Below are 25793 nucleotides of genomic sequence, written 5' to 3' on the forward strand. Positions count from 1 at the left end.
CAATGTCCAGGAGACAAGTCTTTGTTCTGCTTAGATCTTCAAATGATCAGAGGCCCAGGCATGTTATGGGACTCCATCTGCTTTATCAAAGTCCAGTGATTTAAATGTTAATCTCATCAAAAACACCTTTGCAGAAACCTCCAGAATAGCTTGACATGTGTGGGCTCTGTGGCTAGGTGGTCACATAGCATTAGCTATCACACTTGGGAAGTCTGCACTCTGCTCTTTGGGCTGTGGGATTCCAGAGCCCTTCTGATGGGGCCTCAGTCACAGTGGGTTCTCTCTCTTTCTCCAGTTCACTGTGAGTTGTGACCTGGGGCTGGACTACAAGGGCTTCCACAGATAAAGGAACAGGAGGGCACTGTACAGTTGAGGACCTGGCCTGGGCCTGGGTGAGCACAGCTTCTCTCTCCTCAGCTGCAGGTCAGGGGCTCTTGTGGACAGATGGCATTTCTTTGTCTTTGGAGTGTCATCTTGTTTCAGTTCCTAGGTGAAGCAAAGACAGTTTGGGGATGAACATCTCCACTGCAGCTGGTTCCCGCCTTCTTGTGCATCTGGCTAGATATCAGAAACTTGAAAGAGATTTATAAAGCATGCTTTCTCATTTGCCATATTGGCCTAGGCAGTCCCATTGTTTGTTTTTGATTCCTGCTAGGAAATGTGGTTAGGAACGTACTCCCTTGGTATTTGTGAGTCTTGGACTCCTCTCCATGTTGTGTTCCTCTTCCCAAAATCTTCAAAGATGAGTTGAAGAGGAACAGAGTCCTAGTATTGTTAGGTCAGCTGCAGACGTCGTCTGACCAGCCCTTGACTAAATTGCCAAGGTCTCCTCATTGGTTCCTGACTTCAAGCCTGGAGAGCCTGCAGCACTGTTGCCCTACTGCATGGTCATCTTGTACTTGCTCAGTTCTGGGCAGCTTCCTCCCAGAGAACAGCCTGTGTTAGTCAGCTTTGCATTGCCCCAGTGTAATACCTGAGGCAACTTAACTTCATAAAGAGGAAAGGTTTGTATAGCCCATAATTTCAGAAGTTCCAAGTCCAAGATCAGGAGGTCCTAATGGTTTTGACCTCTGATGAGGGTACAGATGTGGCAACAGTGGGAGCTTAGGTCAGAACAGGAAGTGACACCCGGAACCAGAGCAGAGAAAGAAAGGAAAGAGATCTGAGTTTCCACGGTCCCTTCCCAAGGCAGTGTCCACAGTAACCCAAGAGCCTCCTAAAGGTTCTACGACCTCTGAGCTCTGAGCCTTTTCTTACAGACATCTGGGGGACATTCTAGTATCCAAACCATAGCAAAGCCTATTTCTGGTCTGGACCATCCTCAGGGGTTGTGAGGCTCGGCTGTCTTGACACCTCCTCGGAACCAGCACCTTTATGCTTTGAGTAGTGAGAAGAAACTTCTTAACACCAGGGCCCTTGAATGCCTGGCTGCTTGTGTTTCATTCTGTTCCTTTATACTCTTAAAATCACTGTCAGAATGGATGGGCTGCGTGGTCTGTGGTTCTGCTGAAAGAGCCATGTCATAACATCTGACCTGGGGTCTGTGATCTAAGGACATCTAGGCCTTCTTCCACAACAGACTTGTGGATGCACGCAGACACAGTGCTCTCAGGAGGTGTTACAAAATTTGGCTTTTAGGCTCTGGAGTGAACAAAAGACAACACAGTAAGACAAAGATATCATCTGATTTTAGGATTATCGAGGTATAATTGACAAAATTTGTATGTATTTAAGGTATATAACTTGATGTTTTGATATATATAAATGCATACATTGTGAAATAATCACCAAAATCAAAGTTTAAAAAAAATTATTTAAGTTATACAAGTTTCATGTATTTCATACATACAGATTTGAGAACATAGTGATACTTCTACCCTCCCTCCCTCTCTCCTGCCCATGCTGCAACCCTTCTTTCTCCTCCCTCTCCTATTCCCACTCTAAATTTTGACAAAGGTCTATTTTCAGTTTACTTAATGATCATAAGGTTAATCCTACATTAAGTGAAGAGTCAACAAATAGTATGAAGGAAAAAACACTGCTCCTCAACAGAAGAGATAAGGGCTGTAAACAGTCATCAAATTTCAAAATGTCCAGTTCACTCTTATACATTACATTTCAGGTACTCTATTAGCTAGTTACCACAGACCAGGGAAAACATATAATATCTGTTTTTTGGGGACTGGCCTATTTCACTAAGTACAGTGGTTTGCAGTTGAATCCATTTTGTTACAAAAGATAGGATTTCTTTTTATGGCTGAGTAGTACTCTATAGCATATATATATATATATATATATATACACACACATACATACACCATAATGTCTTTTTTTTAATATTTATTTATCTGAAAGGTAGAGTTATATATAGAGAGATCCTCCATTTGCTGGTTAACTCCCCAAATGGCCACAATGGCCAGAGCTTGGCCAATCTGAAGGCAGGAGCCAAGAGCTTCCTCCCAGTTTCCCACTTAGGTGCAGGGGCCCAAGTACTTAGGCCATTTTCTGCTTCTGCTGCTTTCCTAGGGCACTCGCAGAGAGCTGGATGGGAATTGGAGCAGCTAGGACTTGAACTGGCACCCACAGGGGTTGCCAGTACTTCAGGCCGGGGCTTTAGCCCACTGCAACACAGCACCAGCCCTAGTCGACCCATAATTTCTTTATCCAGTCAACAGTTGATGGATGTCTGAGTTGATTCCATATCTTAGCTATTGTGAATTGAGCTGCAATGAACATGAGGGTACAGATAACTTTCATATAATTCCCAGGAGTGGGCTGGCTGGATCATATGGTAGGTCTATATTCAGATTTCTGCGGTATCTCCATACTGTCTCCCACAGTGGATACACCAGCAGTGGACTAGGTTGCCTTTTTCCCCACATCCTCACCATTTGTTTTTTCTTGATTTCTGTTTTAGAGCCATTCTAACTGAAGTGAGGTGAAATCTCATTGTGGTTTTGATCTGTGTTCCCTGATGGCTGGTGATCCTCACCATTTTTTCAAGTGTATGTTGGCCATTTGAATTTCCTCTCTTGAAAAATGCCTGTTCTGGGGCTGGCACTGTGGCGTAGTGGGTGAAGTTGTCACCTGCAGTGCTGGCATCCCATTTGGGTCCTGGTTCAAGTCCCAGCTGCTACACGCTTCTGATCCAGCTCTCTGCTATGGCCTTGGAAAGCAGAAGATGGCCAACTCCTTTGGTCCCTGCACCCATGTGGGAGACCCAGAAGAAGCTCCTGGCTCCTGGCTTCAGGTCAGCACAGCTCTGGCTGTTGTGGCCATTTGGGGAGTGAACCAGTGGATGGAAGACCTCTCTCTGTTGATCGATCGATTGATTGATTGATCGATGCCTCTGCCTCTCTCTCTCTCTCTATATATATATGCCTCTGCCTCTCTGTAACTCTGCCTTTCAAATAAATAAATAAATCTTAAAAAAAAAAAAAATGCCTGATCAAGTCCTTTGCCTATTTCTTAACCGGATGGTTTATTTTGTTGTTGATGAGTTTCTTCAGCTCTTTATAGATACTGGATATTAACCCTTCATCAGTTGTGTGGTTTGCAAATTTTTTTTTCTCATTCTGTTGGTTGTTTCTTCATTTTGCTGAGTGTTTCTTTTAAGTGAAGAAGTTTCTCAGCTTGATGTAATGCCATTTGTCAGTTTTGATTTTGATTGCCTGTGCTTCTGGGGTCTTTTCCAAGAAGTCTTTCCTTATACCAATGTCTTGCAGAGTTTCCCCCAATGTTCTCTAGTAATTTGATGATATCAGGTTGTAGATTTTTGTCTTTGATCCACTTTGAGTTGATTTTTGTGTAAGGTGTAAGCTAAGAGTCTAGTTTCATACTTCTGCCCGCAGAGATCCAGTTTTCCCAGCACCATTTGTTGAGGAGACTGTGCTTGCTCCAGGGATTGATTTTAGCTCCTGTGTCAAAAATAAATTGGGTAGGGACCAGTGCCGTGGCTTACTTGGTTAATCCTCCGCCTTCGGCGTCGGCATCCCATATGGGCGCCAGGTTCTAGTCCCAGTTGCTTCTCTTCCAGTCCAGCTCTCTGCTGTGGCCCGGGGAGGGCAGTGGAGGATGGCCCAGGTGCTTAGGCCCCTGCACCAGCATGGGAGACCAGGAGGAGGAGCCTGGCTCCTGGCTTCGGATTGGCGTAGAGCCTGCCATAGCAGCCATTTGGGGAGTGAACCAATGGAAGGAAGACCTTTCTCTGTGTCTCTCTCTCACTGTCTATAACTTTACCTATCAAATTAAAAAAATAATAATAAATTGGGTATAGATGTGTGGATTGATTTATGGAGTTTTTGTTCTGTTCCATTGATATACAGATCTGTTTTTGTGCCAGTACCAGGCTGCTTTGATTATAACTGCCCTGTATTATGTCTTGAAATCTGGTATTGTGATGCTTCCTGGTTTGTTTTGTTGTATAAAATTGTTTTATGGGACCGGCACTGGGGCAGAGTGGGCTAAATCTATGTGTGTGGTGCTGGCATCCCATATGGGCACTGGTTCATATCCCAGCTGCTCCTCTTCCAATCCAGCTCTTGCTATGGCCTGGGAAAGCAGTGGAAGACGGCCCCACCTGCATGGGATACCCAGAGGAAACTTCTGACTCCTGGCTTTAGATCAGCCCAGCTCCAGCCATTGTGGCCATTTGGGGAGCAAACCAGCAGCTAGAAGACCTTTCTTTCTGTCTTTCCCTCTGTCTGTAACTCTACCTCTAAAATAAGTAAATAAGTCTTTTTTGCGTTTTTGCTTTAGCTATTCAGGGTCTCTTGTGTTTCCATATGAATTTCAGCATCATTTTTTTCTAGATCAGAGAAGAATGTCAGTGGTAGTTTGATGGAGATCACATTGAATCTGTAAATTGCTTTTGGTAGTATGTACATTTTGATGATATTGACTCTCCCAATCCATGAACATGGAAGATTTTTCCAATTTTTATCTTCTTCTATTTCTTTAATGTTTTATAATTTTCATTACAGAGATCTTTGACATCCTTGGTTAAATTTATTCCAAGGTATTAAATTTTTTTGTAGCTATTATGAATGGGATTGATCTTAAAAGTTCTTTCTTAGCCTTTGCATTGTCTGTGTATATTGATTTTTGTGTGTTAATTTTTATATTCTGCCACTTTACCAAATTCTTTTATGAGTTCCAATAGCCTATCAGTGGAGTCTTGGTTGCTTTTGAGTAATCGTCAATCTTTTGAATTCCATTTTGGCATTTCATCAATGTCTTCATCTTCACATTCTAATATTGAAATGCTGTTGTTCTTTTGGGGGAATCATGTTGTCTTCCTTATTTTTGTTTCTTGAATTTATGCGTTTGTCCAGATATTTGTTGTTTTTTTTCTCGGATGGCTTTTGTCTTTGAACTATGCCTCTGTGTCTTAGTGGAATGTCTGGAATGTCTGCACTTTCATTGAATACCCAGGGTGTGTGCTGGGTGCGGCCAGGGAACTCTGGTCAGTGCTCCAGGGTGACACCTAAGATGGATGTGGTAGATTTCTTCCTGAAAACAGAAGAGGGGGAATGGTCACCTGTGTTGGTGTGGTCACACCCTCACCTCCTCTCATCTAAGGTGGTCAGTGCCCATGTGTTAGCTCCCAGTGGGGCAACACTCATCCATACTACCATGTGAATTGCACAAATGATCCACACAGTCTTCACTCTGAGCACAAGATCCCACTGCAGTGACCCATCCCAGGCAACCAACGAGCTCTGAGAGTGTGGAGCTGCCACTTTGATTGCCCAGAGACCTAGCTACACCCTGTACCCTCTCATGCTACCACAGAGTCCCCACAGTCTCAGCACACAAGTTTCCCACAGCCACTGGGTTCAGAGTATCCACTTCGCCCCACCAGCCTGTCTGGTCCACAGAGAGGCAGATGATCCCCAGTCTAGCTATGTGTGGGTACTCTGCCTAGGTGGCTTGAGCCCTGAAGCCTGTGGTATGTTGGGAGGCTGGGGTACCTCACAGTCTTACCTGGGTGCCCAGCCTCCTGTCAGTTCTTCCAGCCATGCTCAAAGTCAGTGGGTACTGTGGATTTTTCCCTCTGTTAGAGTCTCTGGATCACACGCATACACAAGAGCCACTGGCTGAATGTTGCCCTCTACCTGCCACTTCTGCCAGTATTGCTGAGAAGATGGTGTCCTGTCTCAGCCAGTTGCTGAGCATGCACAAAAAGTGCTTCTGCAACTGCCGCTTTTGCCCAAAATGGCTCCTGCTCGCTCTCAGCTGGGCGCCAGGTGCCATTGTGGGGAGGATGGGGTGAGAGAAACGTGCACATTTTACTTCTGTTACCGGAGAAATTGCAGGGTTCTTGTCTTCGCGCAAGAAAGAATTCAGGCGTGAGACAGAGAGCAGTGGAAGGTAAAATAGCAAGGTTTATTAGGGAAGGGACACCTCTCCAGACAGGACCTGAGAGACTGGGGGGGGGTGGGTAGGAGCGAGGTTACATGGTTGAGTAGAGAGATTACACCTGACCAGGCCAGGTGGGCGGCTCAGCAGAGAGGTAGAGGGCTGAGTGCACAGTCCAGTTGAGGCGGGGTGGCGGGGTAGGGGTGGGGGGTTAAGGAGATGGGTCTTGCTTCCCCACCTCTGTTCCCCTTGGAACAAAGGGCTTTTTGGATGTAAATAGAAGAACTTCTATCTGAATTTTCTCTTGAAGGTCTGAAACAAAGGACTTTATGGATGCAAATGTTTTCAGACCGAGGAAGGGAGCAGGGTATTTGAGATTCAGATACTGGGCTGCACCTGAGAGATATCAGGTAGAAGGGGTCAGGGCAGGGCAGGATGTGAATACCAGGCTGCCCCTGAAACACCATCAGGATGACTTTGAGATGCAGCACATGCTGGACATAGATGTCTTCTCTTTAGGCCTTTATGTCACACACACATAAGCTCATAACTGACTTCCTACCTAACACTTACACTGTATCCGTCTGTGGGTAACCGCTAGCCTCTAGGGCTCCAGGCCGCCCTCACCACACTCTCCATCTGGCTATATGGCCACGGGTTGCTGCAGTCTGATCTCACCTCCGTCTCCAAGCTGGCACCCTCTCTGGCTGTCAGCTGCTGCAGTCGTGTGCTGTGTCCATGTTCATGGTGCACGTCCGCACCTTCCACACAGGTCCAGGTCCATGGTGTTCCTCTTCCTTCCATAGAATTTCCATTGTGGTTGTTCTCTCTAACTCTGCCCTGAGAGTGCACTTCCTACACTTATTCTTGTTTGTTTGTTTGTTTTTTAACCATTTATCCCTAGCCTAGTGCAGTTTGTTGTTCCCTAATCTGCCATCTTGGAATCCACAAAATCATACTTATTAACACATCCATCACCTCATGTAGTATCATTTTCTTTTCTTTGTCTTGTGTGTGTGCATTGAGAACACCTGAGCTCTAGCCTATGAACACCTTTCAAGTGGACAATACAGCATTGTTAACCATAGTGATGTTTCATCTTGAGTAACTGAAGTGTTTTACCCTGTATTAGTCAGCTTTGTCCCTGCAGCTGAAATACCTGAGGGAAGCTTTGGGGCTGGCAACATGGCATAGTGGGCTAATCCTTTCTGCCTTGTGGCACCGGCATCCCATGTGGGCGCTGATTCTGGACCTGGCTGCCCCTTTTCCAATCCAGCTCTCTGCTGTATCCTGGGAAATCAGTAGAAGGTGGTCCAAGTGCTTGGGCCCTTGCACCCGCATGGGAGACTGGGAAGAAGCACCTGGCTTCTGGCTTCAGATTGGTGCAAGTCCAGCCATTTCAGCCATCTGGGGAGTGAACCAATGGAAGGAAGACCTCTCTTGTCTCCCTCTCGCTGTCTGTAACTCTACCTCTAAAATCTTTAAAAAAAAAAAAAAAAGGAAGAAGATTTATTTGGATGTTCACAATCTAGAATCACATATCCCTGTGAGTGTGGTGTGTGCTGAGCATGGTGAGTGGTGGAACATGTTTGGAGGGAGGATCACATGGCAAGCCAAGAAGCAGAGAGGTAGGCAACACACTCATCACCCTTATAAAGCCACTGTGATTTGATCACACACATTAAAATTGAACAGAGCTAAACATTCAGTTCCTCAGTTGCATTAACTGTATTGTAAGTGCTCAGTAGCCAGATGTGCCTCCTACTGCATTGGACAGCACATACGTAGAACATTCTAGAGATTGAGACCAGGAGTGATTTTTCCATCAAAATTACCTACATGAAGTCAGTACAGCATGGAAAGAGTGATACTCTGGTTGGAAGATGTGATCCTCTGCTCTCCTCACTACTAACAACCACACATGGGCCCTCATTTCTCAGCTCCAGTTCTTGGAAAACATGGAGATGGTAGTCCGGCCCTTCCTGCTTTGTGGGTGCTTATGGGAATGAAAGTTTAAATGGTAACACACTTTACAGAAGCTGAGGCAGCCTTCCCTCTCACAAATATTACTCTTTAAAAGTTGATTAATATGTTTTTCTATGTTTTGTTTGCTTCTATAGATTGCTGACAGAACTGGAATCTCCTTCCTGGTGGCCCTTTAGCCCCAAGCTTTGGAAGATGCCATCAGAATCAAAGCCCAGGGAAGATGCCTCAGTGGCCAGTTTTGAACCTTTTGGAAAAGAAGGGCTTCTGATTACAATTCCCGCTATTATTTCTGAAACAACAGGGTCTCAAGCTAAGCCAGGAAGGCTCACCATCCTAATTTCTGGATTGGAAATCCATGACTCCAATTCTTTGCTCCTGCACCGATTTGCAAGAGAAGACATAGATGACATTAAGGTTCACTCACCTTATGAAATCAGCATACGGCAGCGGTTCATTGGGAAGCCAGATGTGGCTTATCGTGTGATATCTGCCAAAATGCCAAAAGCCATCCCCATTCTAGAAGTGCAGTTCAGCAAGAAGATTGAGTTGTTGGAAGACACCTCAGAGCTCAGAAGCACAGGAGTGTCTTTCCCCACAGAGAAGAGCTGCTCTGTGTGGCACACAGGTGGGTGACTAGCAAGGCAAGTGTGTGCCCCAACTTCTGGAGGAACCTGGCTTCTGGCTTCGGATCGGTGCAGTGCACTGGCCGCAGCACACCAGCCATAGCGGCCATTGGGGGATGAACCAACAGGAAAGGGAGACCTTTCCCTCTGTCTCTCTCTCTCACTGTCTAACTCTGCCTGTCAAAAAAAATTTAATTTAATTTAAAAATCCCAAGTTCAAACCACTGAGTGGTGTTCAGCTGCTGTCACAGTCTCTGAAGCAGATATGGTAGTGCGGTTGACAAAAAATAAATGTTTCTAAAAAAGACAAGGAAAGAAATGCTAAGTTCATAAAATACCTTATTTCATAATATTAGCACTGTAGCTAATTCCTTAGTATCTGCAGGAGACTGGCTCCAGGACCCCTGTGAGTGGCAAGACCCACAGGTGTTCAGTTCCTAATAAGAACCGTGTTGTTTGTACATAGCCTGTGCATATCCTCCTGCATGTATGAGCTCATCCCTGAGTTACTCATAACACCCAGTGCAACGTGCCTGCTTCTGAAAGTAGTTATCCTATATTGGTTAAGGACTAATGACAAGGAGGAAAAGCCTTACATGTTTAGTACGGATGAAATTTCTTTTCTGAAAATTTTCCATCTGTGCTTTGAAGGAGCTGCAGAAATGGAGATTGACTATGTGAGGGTAGTTCCAAAAGTTTGTGGAAAATAGAATGAAAACTAAGTTTATTTTGGTGCAGAAGAAAACCTTTGAAATCCATACATATGAATGGTCTTTAAAAAGTTCATAGGAAAATGCATATCATGAAGAGTTATGCATACACTTCAAAATTTGTCCCAAAATAGACTTTCCATTTTCTACTGCCATTTTCCACTAACTTTTTTATAGCATATAAACAAGTAATGTTCTTTCCTTATAACTTTGATTGCCACATCTCTATTGAGAGATATTTATTACTACTCTGGTTTCTTTATTTCCTCTTAAGTGACTGATTTCAGTTCCAATAACCTCTTTCCCTGACACATAAATGTTTTGATTCTTTTCTAGATGTCTTCAAGTTCCATTAAAAATATATACCTGATAATAGATCTGGTCCCGTAACTACCAAAATGTTGGAAATACTGATTTGAAAATGTATTTTCTTGGCATTTCTATGTTTCTGCTCAGCCTCTTCAATCAGGGCAGGTTCAGAAGGGGCCCAGAAGGGCTGGCAGTGTTTAGTCCTGACCACTCTGGCCTGGAGCCAGGGCCCTGAGTCCTGTGAAAATGCCCAACGCTGCTGGGTTCCTCCTGGAACAGGACAAGTACAAGGACTGCGGGGAAGGCACAGGATAGTGCCAGTCATGCCGTTCCCTGGCTGACCCAGTGGGGCCAGACTTGTGGAATATGCCATGACACAACTGCTCTCAGCCCTTGAGGGTGGAGCTCATGGGTGGATCTCAGAAGAATCTCCCAGGTAAAGGTGTACATCAGGGAAGGGGACTACAGAGACCTGGACACAAAGGTAAAGGATGAGACACTGACATGTAATGTAGCATCCCACGTTGAAAATGACAGGGTCAAAGGAAACCATACCTACTGTCATGGAGTGATGTGTACTGGTCCCAGTGTCCTTTGTGAGACGAGTCTGCAGGGACCAGCAAGAGTAGGTTTGCCCTGGTGGAGTGAGGAGAGCTAGAGGTGGCACAGGCCTGGTGACTCCAGGGAGGGAGTTTGACATCCTGGGGGGGGGGGGGGGGGGGGTGACTGTCCTGTGGAGTGAGGAGAACTAGAGGTGGCACAGGCCTGGGTGACCCCAGGGAAATGTATGACATGCTGGGGCGTGTGGGGTGTGTGTGTGTGACTGTCCTGTGGAGTGAGGAGAACTAGAGGTGGCACAGGCCTGGGTAACTCCAGGGAAATGTGTGACATGCTGGGGCGTGGGGGGGGGGGGTGTGTGTGACTGTCCTGTGGAGTGAGGAGAACTAGAGGTGGCACAGGCCTGGGTGACTCCAGGGAGGGGCTGTGATGTTCTGGGGAAGGATACTGCATTTTTGTGGTCTCAGCCCTTGGCAGAGCAGGAAATAGTGTATTGTAAGAAGCAGTTTCAGGGCACATATGTGTGGCATGATCTTGGCTGGCAGTTCCCAGTTCTCATGCCTCACTCTGTATGGCTACATGGAGAAAGCTATGTTGTACTGCAAGGCCCTTCTTCTGGTTGCTTGGGCCGTCCAGCTAATGGAGGGCCACCCCAGTGCCTTCTGGCCCCCTGACTGTGATAACCTTTGTCCTCTTAGACATTGTCATAGCGAGCCTCACAGCAGCACCCAGAGAAGGACTTGAGTCGCTAGACTCTAGCTCGGCGGAGGGACCATCACTGGGCTCCACTGTATGTGTTTGGATGCATCAAGGTTGGTGTGGTGCTGGAAGACACAGGGGTTTAATCTAGGTGTTAACTTTCACTTCCCTGTGGGACTCCTGGATTGTCAGGTGCGGAGACAGGATGAGTGTGCCTTGGGGCTGGTGGCTCTGCAGAGGTGCAGTCCAGGAAGCCAGGTGGTGACACCGGAGCTTTGGGGAAATTACTCGTGTTGGTGGACATGCTGCCCACATCGCCTTCTTGTTGCCGTTAATATATTGGATGGCAGGATGCCACGCTGTCAGCGGGTGTTTTTACAGCTTTGAGTTGGAAACCGCAGAGGCACTAGAGATGGCGACCATACCTTAGAGGTCGCTGGTGCAGCCTATCCAGGAGGAGCGTAGAGTATGTGCGTGGCCACAGGGGGGCAGTCTTGCAGTGTGGCTGGGCCCATGCCTGTTGCTTTCATACTCCAGAGGCTGAAGCTGAGACTTCAGTAATGCTCAGTGCCGGCAGACGGAGGTGCCGTCCCAGACTGGACCAGGGCTCAGGGTCAGAAAACCTGGGGCAGCTTCCCCTCTGGGAAGAGTAGTTGTGTATTTCTGGTTTTTGCAAAGCATCTTTAAAATAACCTGTTTACTTGAAAATAATTACAGATTTGCAAGAAGAGGCGTAAAGGTAGCACAGGTTGAGTATCCCTTCTCCAGAATGCTCAGGGCCAGAAGTATTTCAGATTTCAGGATTGGTTTTTTTTGGATTTTGGAACATTTGCGTATACCAAATGAGAGTTTTTGGGGATGGGATTCAAGTCCAGACACGAAATTCATTTATGCTTCATATATTTGTGCTTCATCCTTTACACACACAGTCTGAAGGATTTTTATACAAGATTTTAAATAACTTTCTGCATGAAACACAGATTCACAGTGTGGAATTTTCTAATTGTATCATCGTATCTCAGAAACTTTCAGATTTTGGAACATTTAGAATTTTGGTTTTTTTTTTTGATTAGGACTGCTTGGCGTATGCACAGTTCCTGTGTCCCTCTCTCCCCCATCTCCCATACACAGTTTACCTTGTTGCTGATGTAGGATGTGAGTTGGACATGTTGTTTTGGTCAGGAGTCTGCACCATGCACGCTGTCCACTAGAGTCCTGTTTTCTTCGAGGCCCCTGCTCCATCTGATCTCTTTCTTCTGTCCCCAGGGCCTGCGTGGTTCCCTGGGCTCTGATGATTCCTCAGACTCTGCTTGTCCTACCTTGGACAGCCTGTGGGAGACTGGACCATGCATTCCCACAGCTGGTCTGGATGGTGTTCAGAGGCAGGCCATGGGTGAGCCGCCTTCTCTCCCCAGCCTGTCCTGTGCACAGGCCTTCCACTGGGTGCTTGTGTGCTGGTTCCCTCTTTGGTTCCCTCTTTGCTGTGCCACTCCCCTTCTAGAGCCTGGTGGAGACGCCAAACACTGTACTCACCCCTGGCACATGTGCCTGCTCTGACTGCTCCTGATAAGCACAGTGCACTTCTGCATTTTCCCCATGCATCTACCACACCGAGATGGGCCAGGGAGCAGAGGGTACACACACAGATACTCAGTGTCTGGGGTAGTTGAGGCTTTCTGCACAGGGCCACTTGCTGTAGGCATCTCCTGAGGCAGAGGAGTTCTGACCTAAGTGGAATCACTGAGAAGCCCTGGTGGAGCGATCACTGGGGGGCAAGTGGCCGCTGCCCCACATGTTCCTGTTGCCGACAGAGGCTGCAGAGTATGGTTAGAAATCACCCAGCCTTCCCTTCCCCGAGCCTCCCAAAGACTTCTGTGCCCAGCCCTGTGTCATGTGTTTTCCCAGCACGGAAGTGTGTAAGGCATTTTGAAGGGATGGTTGCAGGCTGCCGCATCTGCACTTTCCCCATCCTTGTGCTAGTCTTTCCTCAGGAACGACTGAACAGTTGGGTGTTAGCTTGTGTGTTAGCCTCTCAGGTCCCACAAAGCCCAGGGTGCCTGGGGTGGAAGAGGCACTTCCCCTGGGCCCAGGGCCCAGAGAGGAGATCTGGTCTGTTGCCCAGGCCAGGGCTGGCAGCCTTTCCTGTGAGCCGGCGGGCGGCTCAGGGAGTGCTCTGTGTGCACCGAGGAGGCCCTCGCTGGGGGCTGGCACCCAGCGTCCCCTCTGCCTGTGTGACCTTGCTCAGGGTCCTCCCTGCTGCCTCCTCATTCCTGGAGAGTGCAGTTGGGTCTCATTCCTTCACAGCATGAGCCATTTGTGCTGCTCTTATTTACTGGCGATTATTAATCACTGCGGAGACAAGATGCATCCTGTGCAGAACCACATCGATTCTCCTCGGAGGATGTTTTGAACCTCGAGGACTGAGTCAGCAACTCCATCCTGGAGGTGGCAGAACCTGTGGCTTAGACATATCCCAGCTGATCCTGTGGCTTGGGGAAAACATTCCTGCCTTGATGCATTTGCTGGTAATTAGTAACATCCAGAAAGAAAAAGTCTGTTTCAGCTTTCTGACTGTTTAAGCAAATCCCATGTGTTGAAATTCAAAAAGTGTGTTTCCCTCTACAGTACAGCTTCAGGTGCCCAAATGAAAACCAAGTCACAGTTAGGGCAGCACCGTGGCTTTGCTCCCAGAAGCCTGTGTTGTGGCTGTGGGATCTCCACTCGAGGAGACGCTGACAGAAGCCACCCCAGGCCAGAGCCAGCAAGTCAGCCTGCAGGATGTGTGAGTTCGCAGTCGGAAGGTGGAGAGAAGGACCCTAAGAAGGCACATGGCCCGTGGAAAGCCAGGCTTTGAGACTGCTGCTGCCCAGAGACCCTCGCACCAGGCGTTCATTGGGAGTGCCAGCTGGGGGAGGTGCTCTGGCCTTACCCTGCAGCCTTAAAGAACCCTCTTACTGTTACAGGAGTGGCGATCATACCTTAGTCCCAGCCCATCATCACCCTGTCCTTTGGACTGGTGACAACTAGTGCGAGGCTTTCTTTGTGCTTCCCATTCCATCTTGTATCCTGCTGCCAACCAGGGCAGAAAAGTGCTTTTCAGGAAGGGAAATGGCATCCTGCGGGACCCAGCAGCACCCAGTCACACACCTGGGGAAGTTCTCACAGGCGACAGTCTGCGCGCCCTCATGGCACTTCTGAGGAGGTATCTATAGCACACACAGAATGGACTAAAAAGCAGCAAGGGTGGTGTTTTGTGTGATTCAGGTCAGACACCAGGGTGTACAGAGGTCATGGCACTTTGTGGAGAATGTGCTTGCCAGGGTGGGTGCAGAGCCAAGGAGCCCTCCTTCCAGAGGGTAGGTTCTGCTGTGGCTCTGGTCCCTGTCCCCGTCCCAGCCCAATGAGAATAGTCCTCTGCTCAGCCAGGCACCCTCAGGGAAGGGCACTGGTGACGATGGTCCTAAGAGATTGCAGGGCTGGAGGGGATGTTTGTGTGTGTGCTGGCAGCAGCTGTGTCTTTCCTTTAGAGGAAGGGGTGCCCATCTTAAAGGCTTTGGGGGACTGCTATCTTTAGGCCTAGCAAGAGTTCCCATACACACCTGTGCCTCCCTTCCCTGTTCTGTCTGAGCAGCCCTCGGGCTGCTGTGTTCTCTTCAGCTATGAGCATGTGTGGCATCACCTGCCTGCCTCTCATGGTGCTAAGGAGAGTGCTACTGGAGGAGCTGGGGCTGGGACTGGACCAACGCTGCGTTGTCAGCCCAACACTTCCTGCCTTCTGGACTTGGCTGCTGCTACGGGTCTGAGGTGGCCTGCATATGGGGAAGAATTAAAAACAGGCTATGCCAGGGGTGCAGTTGGAACTACTCTGTAAATAAAAGACAGGTGGCCCTCTGCAGGTGGCAGCCACACAGACCTTTATGGCCATCCGCTCCCTGTCTCGGGTGAGATCACCCCTCCTGCAGGTGTTCAGGGGCAGTGCCCCGTGACCCCCAAACACCTGGCCACAGTGAGGCTCTGACTCAGCCTACCCCAGCCGACGCGTGTGCATGGCTCTGCTCAGCTCAGACGTTTACTATCTCTGTGCCCTCTGGAGCTACAGCACTCTGGCTTAGCTCAGGTACTGCCACGGTCTCCTGGCACTGTGTTTTTATGTTTTTAACATCTCACCAGGTTTCAGTGAGTCTTGATGTCATACTCTGAATCTGCAGTGCTTTCTCTACATTAGTGAATAAAAATGACCAATCTTGAATAGAGGGTCTTTCATCTAAGAGGTAATTACAGAATTAGCCCTGGATGTTCACAGTCTGGCCAGTTCCAGTCACTGAAGGGTGAGAGAGGGACCCAGGGGTGAGGTTGGATGGTGGGCACCCTCCACCCATTTAGCTCAGCAGAGGCTCAGGAATGGGAGGATCTGCAACAAGCATAAGGAAACAGCCTGCCTGGGCACAGAGCTGAGGCAGTCTTTGATAGCGCCCTGGGTAAGGCCCCGAATGCTTGTGTGTGGTTCGTACCTTCCAAAAGATGTGACTGCTGACCTCAGCTTCTCGTTGCAGCTGCTGGGCTGCTGGGCCGTGCTGGGCGCCATGAGCCAGCTGCGGGGGGCCAGGAAGGTACGCCGCTGGAGCTGCAGAGGAGTGCGCCGTTCCTTTCTGAGGAGGAAGCTGAGGAGCTGAGTGAGGTACTGTGTTCTGCTGCGCCAGCACTGCAGCAGGTTCTCGTCCTCCCCTGCCGTGACTCATCTCTGTTCACTTGCACTGGCCTCTTTTCATGTCCACCTGTTTGCCATGCCCCCTGAGCCACAGGAAGGGTGGGAGGAATAGTATGCATTCTGAGTCTGGACCGCGTGGCATGTGGAGACGCACTTACAGGCACACGCAGTTACCTGGTAGCTACTGCTGCCCGTTGTGTTTGTGCATGTGTGTACTATATGTGTGTATGCACATGTAATGTGTTCCATGTTCGGTACATACACGTGTCCTGTTTGTATACAGCATGTGACATGTACAGACTCTGTGTTCATGTGTGTTGTGCATTTGTGCTTGGTGTATACATAGCACATATGCTATGTATGTGCATCCTGGGTGTGTACTGTACATGGGTACATGTGTGCGCTGTGTGTTATATGTGTACATGTGCTGTGCATGCACTGTACATTCCAGGGTGCACTGGGTCACTCAGATCTCCCAGCTGCTCATCACTGGGTTCTGAAGGAAGCTTACCATTTTTGCCTAGGAAGTTGAAATTTGAATGTTTATTGTAAATGCTTTCTATCTGTCTTCTTCTGTTATTGCTGGATACTATAATGGGTTTTTATTTTCTTTTTAAAATAGTTTTTGAGGCCGGCGCCACGGCTCACTAGGCTAATCCTCTGCCTTGCGGCGCTGGCACACCGGGTTCTAGTCCCGGTCGGGGCACCGGATTCTGTCCCGGTTGCCCCTCTTCCAGGCCAGCTCTCTGCTGTGGCCAGGGAGTGCAGTGGAGGATGGCCCAAGTACTTGGGCCTTGCACCCCATGGGAGACCAGGATAAGTACCTGGCTCCTGCCATCGGATCAGCATGGTGCGCCGGCCGCGGCGGCCATTGGAGGGTGAACCAACGGCAAAGGAAGACCTTTCTTTCTGTCTCTCTCTCTCTCACTGTCCACTCTGCCTGTCAAAAAATAATAATAATAATAAAATAAAATAAAAATTAAAAAGTTTTTGAAGCAATACCTAGTCATTCTATCATTTCATCTGTAGATATTTCAGTGTCTATCTTTCAAGGATGAGGACTCTTGTGTATCTTGAATCTCCAAGCCAGCGCTCCTATTACAGCACACGCTGGTCTGTCTGCTCCACCAGGGCCTGTCGCCCATGCCAGCCCCAGGAAAGTGCCTTATAACACACAGCTTCCCTCACTTTTCTTTGTCCCTTGGAATTGATTTGTTGAAAGAGCAGAGTTATTTGCTCTTTGGAGACCGCGTCTGTGAGCAGCCCCAGATCTGGAGTCTCATGGGTGGCACTGTCTGTCCCTCAGGGATGGGTAAGATCATCTGTTTGCCCATCTGTGGATCCTGCTTTTTAAGATCTGCTCTTCTTTCTTGTGTCCAAAGAGGCATAAACGCCTTTGAACTCAGGGCTTTCCTTTTTGGGAAAAAAAAAGTGTTCATCTTTGCCATGGAGTATTTTAAGTGTGCCACTTTTGTCACTTTTTCCTCTGGATCTCTCTCTTAGTCTTTTTTTTTTTTTTTTAAGATTTATTTTATTTATTTCAAAGGCACAGTTACAGAGGGTGGTGGGGAGAGGAGACACACACAGAGAGAATCTTTCATCTGCTAGTTCACTCCCTAAATGATTGCAATGGCCAGAGCTGGGTCAGACTGAAGCCAGGAGCCCAGAGTTTCCTCCGGGTCTCCCACATGAGTGCAGGGATCCAAGCACTTGGACCATCTTCCACTACTTTCCCAGGCCATAGCAGAAAGCTGGATCGGAAGTAGAGCAGCCGGGTCTTGAACCAGTTGCCTATATGGGATGCTGGCACTGCAGATGGCAGCTTTACCTGCTACACCACAGTGCTACCCCCTCTTTTTTTTTTTTTTAAAGATGTATTTATTTGAAGGGCAGAGTTACAAAGAGAGAGAGGTCTTCCATTCGCTGGTTGACTCCCCAAATGGCTGCAGTGGCCAGGGCTGTGTCATGCTGAAGCCAGGAGCCAGGAGCCTCTTCCAGGTCTCCTACATGGGTGCAGGGGTCTATACACTTGAGCCACCTCCACTGTTCTTCCGGTGCATGAGCAGGGAGCTGGATAGAAAGTGGAACAGCTGGAACTCAAACCAGTACCCATATGGAATGCGGGCATTGCAGGTGGAGACTTAGCCTTAGTCCTTTTAGTGTCATGTACAAGCCAGCTTTCTAGCAGTGACCAGCACATTCTGCAGGATGCTGGCCACAATCAATAGAATTTGCTGGGGTTCAGTACATCTCGTGTGTTCAGTGTTTAGAAAACCCCTAGTGCTATCAAGGCAGACATACCCAGAGTTCCCCCCGCCCCGCATTCTTCTGAGAGCCTATAGGAGCATGCAGGCTGTACCCTAATGGCATCTGGGGGTGTCCCCATGTCCATCCTTACACAGGTGTTTGGGGCTGAGACACTCTCTGTGTTCCACAGTTACGTTGAAGTTAAAATAGGAGCTGAGCTCTGGGGTAAAGAGTAGGAACTTTTCCTGTTAATTGCAAAGTTGACCATGTCGTTTGAGAGGTCCTTCTGTTTTCCACACATCCAGTGTCTACCAGCCATTCTGACGCCGTGTGCACTTTGTCTCAAAGCTGGGGACGGATTGGGAGACATCAGGTTGAACAAGCCCAGAGCTGAGGGTAGAATCAGGCTCTCTGGTCATCCTGGGGGTTGCCGTCTTCCCTGGGACAGCAAAGACATGAGCTTCAAGTATTCAGTGACCCGTTGGATGCTGGAAACAGTGGGTACTGTGCACCAGGACCATGGTATTAGGGCCATGGTCAGGGCAGAAGGAAGGGGTCCGCGGTTCAGAGTGACAGGTTTGGGGGGTGGGCAGTGCTCAGGAGGTGCTGCTAGGGTATGGGGGAAGGGCTGTGGACTCATCGATGGAATGACCTAGTTTCACACAAGATTGTCTTTTTGAGGTAGAACACATGTTTCCTATTTAGAGAAGAATTCGTTGCTGTACAGTTGAAGCCCAAGCCTAAGTAGGAACGAGTTAAATTTCTGGGGAAAACAAAAATGCAAGAAACCCTCCTCCATCCAGCTGTGGTTTTTGTTGCAAATGCTATTAAAGCCGTTGCGTCGGGCTGTGTCTTGGTGATTTATGTTGTAGTTGGGGGAGCTGAGGACTGCACAGGGATGGACGTGGGTTGTGGTACCCAACCCCCAAACCGCTGTGGTCAGTGGTCAGTGTTGGCCACATGCTTGGGGAGGCAGAGGGAGGGCCTGGAGGTCATGGGGAGAGCTGACTGGCCTGGGCTTGGCAGAGCCGCTTGACCCGCCTCGATGTCTGTTCCCGCCTCAGAACTGCTACTGCCCTCAGTTTATGGAATCTGTGGACGCCACGTGGTGGATGCAGGGTTTGGAAAGGATAAAACAAAAAGTGGTGTTTGGCTGTTCCCGAAACAGGGCGTTTCGGGTCAGTGTCAAGTTCCCTCACGATCTCCATTTCTCTGCCCTGTCCTGCGACTGGGATTCCCTCATTCTGCTTCCATCTCCCAGGAATGGACCAGATGGAATCCAGGTACAGGTCTGCTCAGTGGGCATGGAGTGTAGGGACTGGCTCCTGTGAACTTCTCAGGGTCTGGCAGCCATGGCAGTGAAAGGAGCCCCTTGTGAGATCTGAAATTTTATGAACAACCGGAAGTGATGTGTTGCAGACAAGATGCAGGTACGTGAAAAAAATGTATTAAACTACCTTCTGGCTCTGTGTATCAAGGTGTATATGAAACACAAATGGACTCTTGGGTCCCACCCCCAAGAGATCTCATTTTGTAAATGCAGATATTCCAAAGTCTTTTTAAAAATCTAAAATCTAAAAATGCTTTTGGTCCTAAGCATATTGGATAAGGTTACCCAACTTATGCTTTTGAAAAATTTCTGTTTTCCTTAGAGGCAGACAGGCAGAGCCCTCATCTGCCTGTTTATTTCTTAAACGCCCACTACAGCTTGGCTGGGCTGAGGCTGAAACCAGGGGCCAAGAACTTAATCCAGGCACAATCCAAACGACTTGAGCCATCACCATGGTGTCTCCAGGTCTGTGTCAGCAGTAGGCAGGAACTGGAAGCCGGAGGCAAGCGTCAGACCCAGATATTCCAGTGTGGGACATGGGACACACTTGCTCCCTCCCCTGCCCCCATGTTATACTTTATGGTGAATGTCCATGATGCCACAGCCTGTGTCTTCTCTGAATATGGAGCTGTAGGAAGAGCCTCATCACGAGGGCAAGCTACCCTTGTTGCTTCTGGCATTCATATATAGTAAGGACTGGGTATCCTGCAAAGAGCCCTAGACAAGGAGCAGGGAGCCACTCCCTGGCCTCAGCCCCACCTCCCCTCTAACGTGGAAGCCCCCATAATACACTGGAAGCTGAATTATGGGAATACACCATGCCTTGCTTCTACTCGGTCCTAATTCTTTCTGGGCCTGATAGTCACAGTGAGTGTACCTTGGATAGATAGACGCCCCAGCTGCGGGAGTGTCCTTCTGCCTGTAGCCACATCAGCAGAGCTCAGGGCCAGGGGCCGTGATGGGAATGTCATGTGGGCAATTCTAGATTCCAGATGCCCATGTACATCAGTTGTCGCCTCCAGGAAGCTGAACACGGAGGGAGCCCAGAAGGAGTCAGTTCAGAGTCTGTGCTGAAAACATGACCTCAGAATGGGCGGGCATCAAATGAGCATCTCTCCCAGAAAATCAGTGCTGGAGGGAGACTTCAGGTTTGGGAGTTACCTGTTTCCTCTGATTATTTTTCTGTCATTCTAGACATCATTTAAATGAAGTTCAAGTCTTAAAACAGTGTTTGATAGTCTTATTGTAAAATTTTTAAACCAATTTTTAACTTAAAAAATATTTATCTGAAATTCAAAGCAACAGAGAAAGAGAGACAGAGAAAGAGATCTTCCATCTGCTGGTTCATTCCCCCAAATAGCTGCCGCAGTGGCTGGTCCACATGGAAGCCAGGAGCCCGAAACACCGTTGGAGTCTTTTGCATAGGTGCAGGGGCCCAAGCACCTGGGCCATCTGCTGCCTTCTCAGGTGCATCAGCAAGTAGCCGGATTGGACGTGGAGCACCTGGGACATGAACCAGTGCTCTGCTATGGGATGCTGGAGTTGCAAGCGGCACTCAACCCACTGTGCCACAATGCCAGCCCCTATTTTTAGATTGTTGAGAAGCATCCACAGTGTTTTATGCAGTGGCTGCACTAATTTGCATTCCCACTAGCCATGTGCAAGGGTTCCCCTTTCTCCACATCCTTTCCAGAATCTTCCTACTGGGAATGTACCCTAAGGACGTGAAGTCAGTCAGTGGAAGAGATGGCTGTACTCACATGTTAACTACAGCAGCCCATCAAGTGGTGAATGAATGAAGAAAATGTGGCTCATATGCTTGACAGAATAGCATTCAACCATAAAAAAAATAGGATAAAATGTTGTCATTTGTGGAATTTTTAAAAGTGAAGCTCATAGTAGTAAGCAGAATTGTGGTTAGTGGAGACTGGAGAGAGTCCAGGAAAGATTGGTTGGTTGGTTGGTTGGTTAGTTAGTTAGACCAGGAAGGATTGGTTAGTTGATACAAAGCCACAGATAGTAGGTAGAGTAAGTTCTGGATTCTGTTCTACAGAAGGTTGATTATAATCAGTAGTATCGCACCATACATTTCAGAATAGCTGGAAGACAGGATTTTGAATGTTCTCATCACAAAGACATGATAAATATTTGAGATGACGGATAACCTCAATGTTCTGAATTGATCACTACACGTTGTATACATGTACCAGACATCACTCTGTGACCCATAGCATGGTTTTTATGTGTCTATTCAAAAACAGATAAACACGGTGCTTGCTCATTTCATTACTGAATACCTGGCTGCATAGTGTAATTTAGTCACACACTGCATGATAACATTGTGGCTGGTGACAGACCACATATACCACTGTGGGACTGTAAGGTTGCATCACCTAGTGATGTCGTAGGCATCTTGACTTGTTGATGTTTGCAGGATGACACAGTCTTAACAACCCTTCTCTCAGAGTGTGTCCCCAGTGTTCAGCAGTACATGACTATATGTGTCTTAAGTAGGACATTTTTCTTTATTAACTTTTTTATGGTAAAATATATTCAAAGAAAAGCCAGCACCGTGGCTCAATAGGCTAATCCTCCTCCTGCGGCACTGGCACACCAGGTTCTAGTCCCAGTCGGGGTGCCGGATTCTGTCCCGGTTGCCCCTCTTCCAGGCCAGCTCTCTGCTGTGGCCCAGGAATGCAGTGGAGGATGGCCCAAGTGCTTGGGCCCTGCACCCCGTGGGAGACCAGGAGAAGCCCCTGGCTCCTGCCTTCGGATCAGCGCAGTGCACCAGCCGCAGCGTGCCGGCTGCGGCAGCCATTGAAGGGTGAACCAATGGCAAAAGGAAGACCTTTCTCTCTGTCTCTCTCTCTCACTGTCCACTCTGCCTGTCAAAAAAAAAAAAAAATATATATATATATATATATATTCAAAGAATCCCAGAAAACCCACAACTAAACAAAGAAAAACATATATGCATATATGTATTTATAAAATACAGAAATGTTGTCATTTTAACCTTTAAATTTTTTTAAAAAAATTGTACTTGAGGGGCTGGTGCCGTGGTGCACTAGGTTAATCCTCTGTGGCACCAGCATCCCGTATGGGCGCCGATTCTAGTCCCAGCTGCTCCTCTTCCAATCCAGCTCTCTGCTGTGACCTGGGAAGGCAGTGGAGGATGGGCCAAGTGCTTGGGCCCCTGCACCCACGTGGGAGACCAGGAAGAAGCACTTGGCTCTTGGCTTCAGATTGGTGTAGCTCCAGCCATTGCAGCCATTTGGAGGGTGAACCAACGGAAGGAAGATCTTTCTCTCTGTCTCTCTCTCTCACTGTCTGTAACTCTACCTGTCAAATAAATTAAAAAAAAAAAAATTGTACTTGAGAGGTAGAGAGAGACAGAGATAGAGAGCTCACTCCCCCAGTGCCCACAGCAGCTGGGGCTTGGCTGGACAGAAGTCAGGAGCCTGGAACTCCATCTGGGTCTCCAAGGTGGGTGGCAAGGACCTACCTAAGCAACTAAGCGATCACCGGCTACCTCCCAGGATGCCCATAACTTTTTCATTGTCCCAAACTGAAACTCTATACCCATTAGCAGTAACTTCATGTTCCCTCCTTCCTCAGCCCCTGACTGTTGCAGTTCTACTTTCTGTCTCTGTGAACATGCCTGTTCTAGAAACTGTAAGTAGAGTCACACAGTATTTGTCCTTTTGTGTCAGGCATATTTCACTTAGTGCAGTGTTTTGAAGGCTGACCTATATGATGCGTGAGTTGGGATTTCATCCCTGAAGAAATAGCCAATTCTGTGGGTTAATGCTGTGTATCTGTCATTTATTGATGCACAGTTGAATTGTCTCCAACTTTGGGCTGTTGTGAGTAGTGCTGTAATGAACACACCCACAGGTGTCTGTGTGAGTCCTGGTTTACAGTTCTCTGAGGTGTGTACCTGAGAGTGGGTTTGCTGGGTCCTATGGTGATTCTAGGCTTGGCTTTTGGAGGAACTACTCCACGGAGACTGCTCCATTTTATATTCTCCATCATTGCCCAAAGATTCCAGATTTTCCACATCCTCTCATCATGTTTTCCTTTCTAAATTTGTTGTAGCCATCTGGTGAGTGTGAGGTAATACTTCGGTGTGATTTTGATTTGTATTCCCTTGATGACTAGTGATGTTGAACATCTTTTATGTGCTTATTGGCCATTTGTATATCATTTTTGGAGAAATACCTTTTTAAGTCCTTTACTCGTTTATTAATTGGATTGTTTGTCTATTTATTGGCCAGCATTAAATGTTCCATATGTATTCTGGATATTAGACCTTTATCAGATCTATGTCTTGCAAGTATTTTTTCCATTCTGTGGGTTGTCTTTTTAAAAATTTATTTATTTATTTGAGTTCCTGGCTCCCAGTCCTGGCCCTGGCCCATCCACAGCCATTTGAGGAGTGAACAAGTGAGTCAGGGCCAGGACCGGGAGCCAGGAACTCAACCCAGGTCTTCCACCTTGGAGGCAGGGCCTCAGTTATTTGAACCATCACTGCTGCCTCACATGGTTTGCATTAGCAGGAAGCTGGAATCAGGGAATTGAGCTGAAACTGAGAATTGAGCTCATTTACTGTGGTATGAGACATGAGTGTCTTCACTGCTGGGTTGAACTCCCATGCCTATGGGTTATCTTTGAACTTTCTCCTTGCTGTCCTTTGATGCTATTCTGACACCAACCCCAAGTGGTATATTGTCATTCTATTCTGTTCACCAACAGCACTGCTCCCAATTCAGACGCTAGCTGCGAGCAGGTCCCCAGGGTGCTCACCCTTCTGACCAACTGGCTGTAAACCTGAGGGTTTCCACAACTCCTTCCTGACGATTTGTAATTCATTAGAACTCCTCTCAGTCTTCGTAGTTCATTAGAACAGTTCACAAACCTTGGGAAAGCAGTGTGCTTGGGATTATGGCTTTAATAAAAGATACAAATCAGTAACAACCAAATGAAGAGACATGGAGCAAAGCCTGGGAGGCACTATATGTGGAGCCCTCCCTTGAGGATTTGTAGGGTCATCCTCCAGCCAAGTCTGTGTGTCCACCCACCAAGAAGCTCCACTGAGCATGATGGATTAAACTGTTGGCTCCTGGGACTGACCCAGTTGCCAGTCTCACCCCATCTCCTTTCTTTGAGCTACATAACCCGTAGCTCCTACCCTCTAAGTGCTTGGCTGCCCCTTCCTGAAACTATCTTGAGAACCGCCGTGAGTCAGTGTGTTGGCATAAACTCAGGCGTGGTTCCAAGAGCTCGTGAATAGCAGACACTGCTGTTAGATACCTGGGAAATTCCAAAGGTTTAGATTCACCCTCCTAGAAACCAGGGGCAAGGCCAATCAAGTTATTTTCTTAAGATTTATTTTATTCATTTGAAAGGCAGAATTAGAGAGAGGGAGAGACAGAGACACATGTACACATACACACACAGATCTACTACCCACTGGTTCACTCTGCAAATGGCCACAATGGCTGGGGCTGAGTCGGATCTGGGCTGGGCCAGGCAGAATTTTGGAGCTTGGAACTCCATCTGGGTCTTCCACATGGGTGTAGGGGCCCAAGCACTTGAGCTGTCTTCCACTGCTTTCCCAGGCACTTTAGCAGGGAGCTGGATCGGAAATGGAGAAGCTGAGACTCAAACTGATGCTCATTTGGGATGTTGGCATTGCAGATAATGCTTCAACCTGCAGTGCCAAAACAGCAGGCCCCCAAATTCTTTATAATTCAACAGGTGTAAAAGTTTTAAATTATGATGAAGTCTAGTTTATCTAACTTTTTTCCCTTTGGTTTGTGCTTTCAATGTCACACTGAAGAATCCATTTCAGTGTTGTGATAAAGTGGGTTAAGCCACTGCTCACAACACCCACATCCCATATCAAAGGGCCAATTTGAGTTCTGGCTTCTTGTAAATGCACCTGGAAAAGCAGTACATTTAGAATTCTCATCCATTTAAAGATTTAACATTTTTTTGTTTATTTAATTTTATTTGAGAGAGAAACAGATCTCATGTCTGTTGGTTCACACCCCAGCTGCCTGCGATCGCAGAGCTTGGGTCAGGCCAGTGTCCCAACTGATATCTTCACTGCCAGGCCAAACAGCATCCTGTTAATCCATTCCTTAATTTTTGTGCATGAAGTAAACTAAGGTTTCAGTCTGCATTCTTTTGCGTGTCGATATCCAGTTGTCTTCATGCTATTCGGCAAACAGACTGTTCTTTCCTCACTTAGTATTCTT

The 25793-nt window shown here is 47.6% G+C and overlaps 1 protein-coding gene across 5 annotated transcripts in view; it reads left to right on the forward strand.

Annotated features, from left to right (window-relative positions):
- Positions 1 to 25793, forward strand: part of SNAP47 (synaptosome associated protein 47) — an 86377-nt gene that overhangs the window by 14261 nt on the left and 46323 nt on the right. For all 5 annotated transcript variants that reach the window (XR_011389621.1, XR_011389620.1, XM_008252777.4 and 2 more), the window contains exons 3-4: positions 8481 to 8971; positions 15799 to 15923. Coding sequence is in view for 3 of the 5 variants with exons in the window: in XM_008252777.4 (XP_008250999.1) it covers positions 8481 to 8971; positions 15799 to 15923 (616 nt within the window). In the remaining 2 variants the exon portion in view is untranslated. The remainder of the gene's footprint in view (positions 1 to 8480; positions 8972 to 15798; positions 15924 to 25793) is intronic.

This window comes from Oryctolagus cuniculus, chromosome 6 (assembly GCF_964237555.1).
Source record: "Oryctolagus cuniculus chromosome 6, mOryCun1.1, whole genome shotgun sequence".
NCBI lineage: Eukaryota > Metazoa > Chordata > Mammalia > Lagomorpha > Leporidae > Oryctolagus > Oryctolagus cuniculus.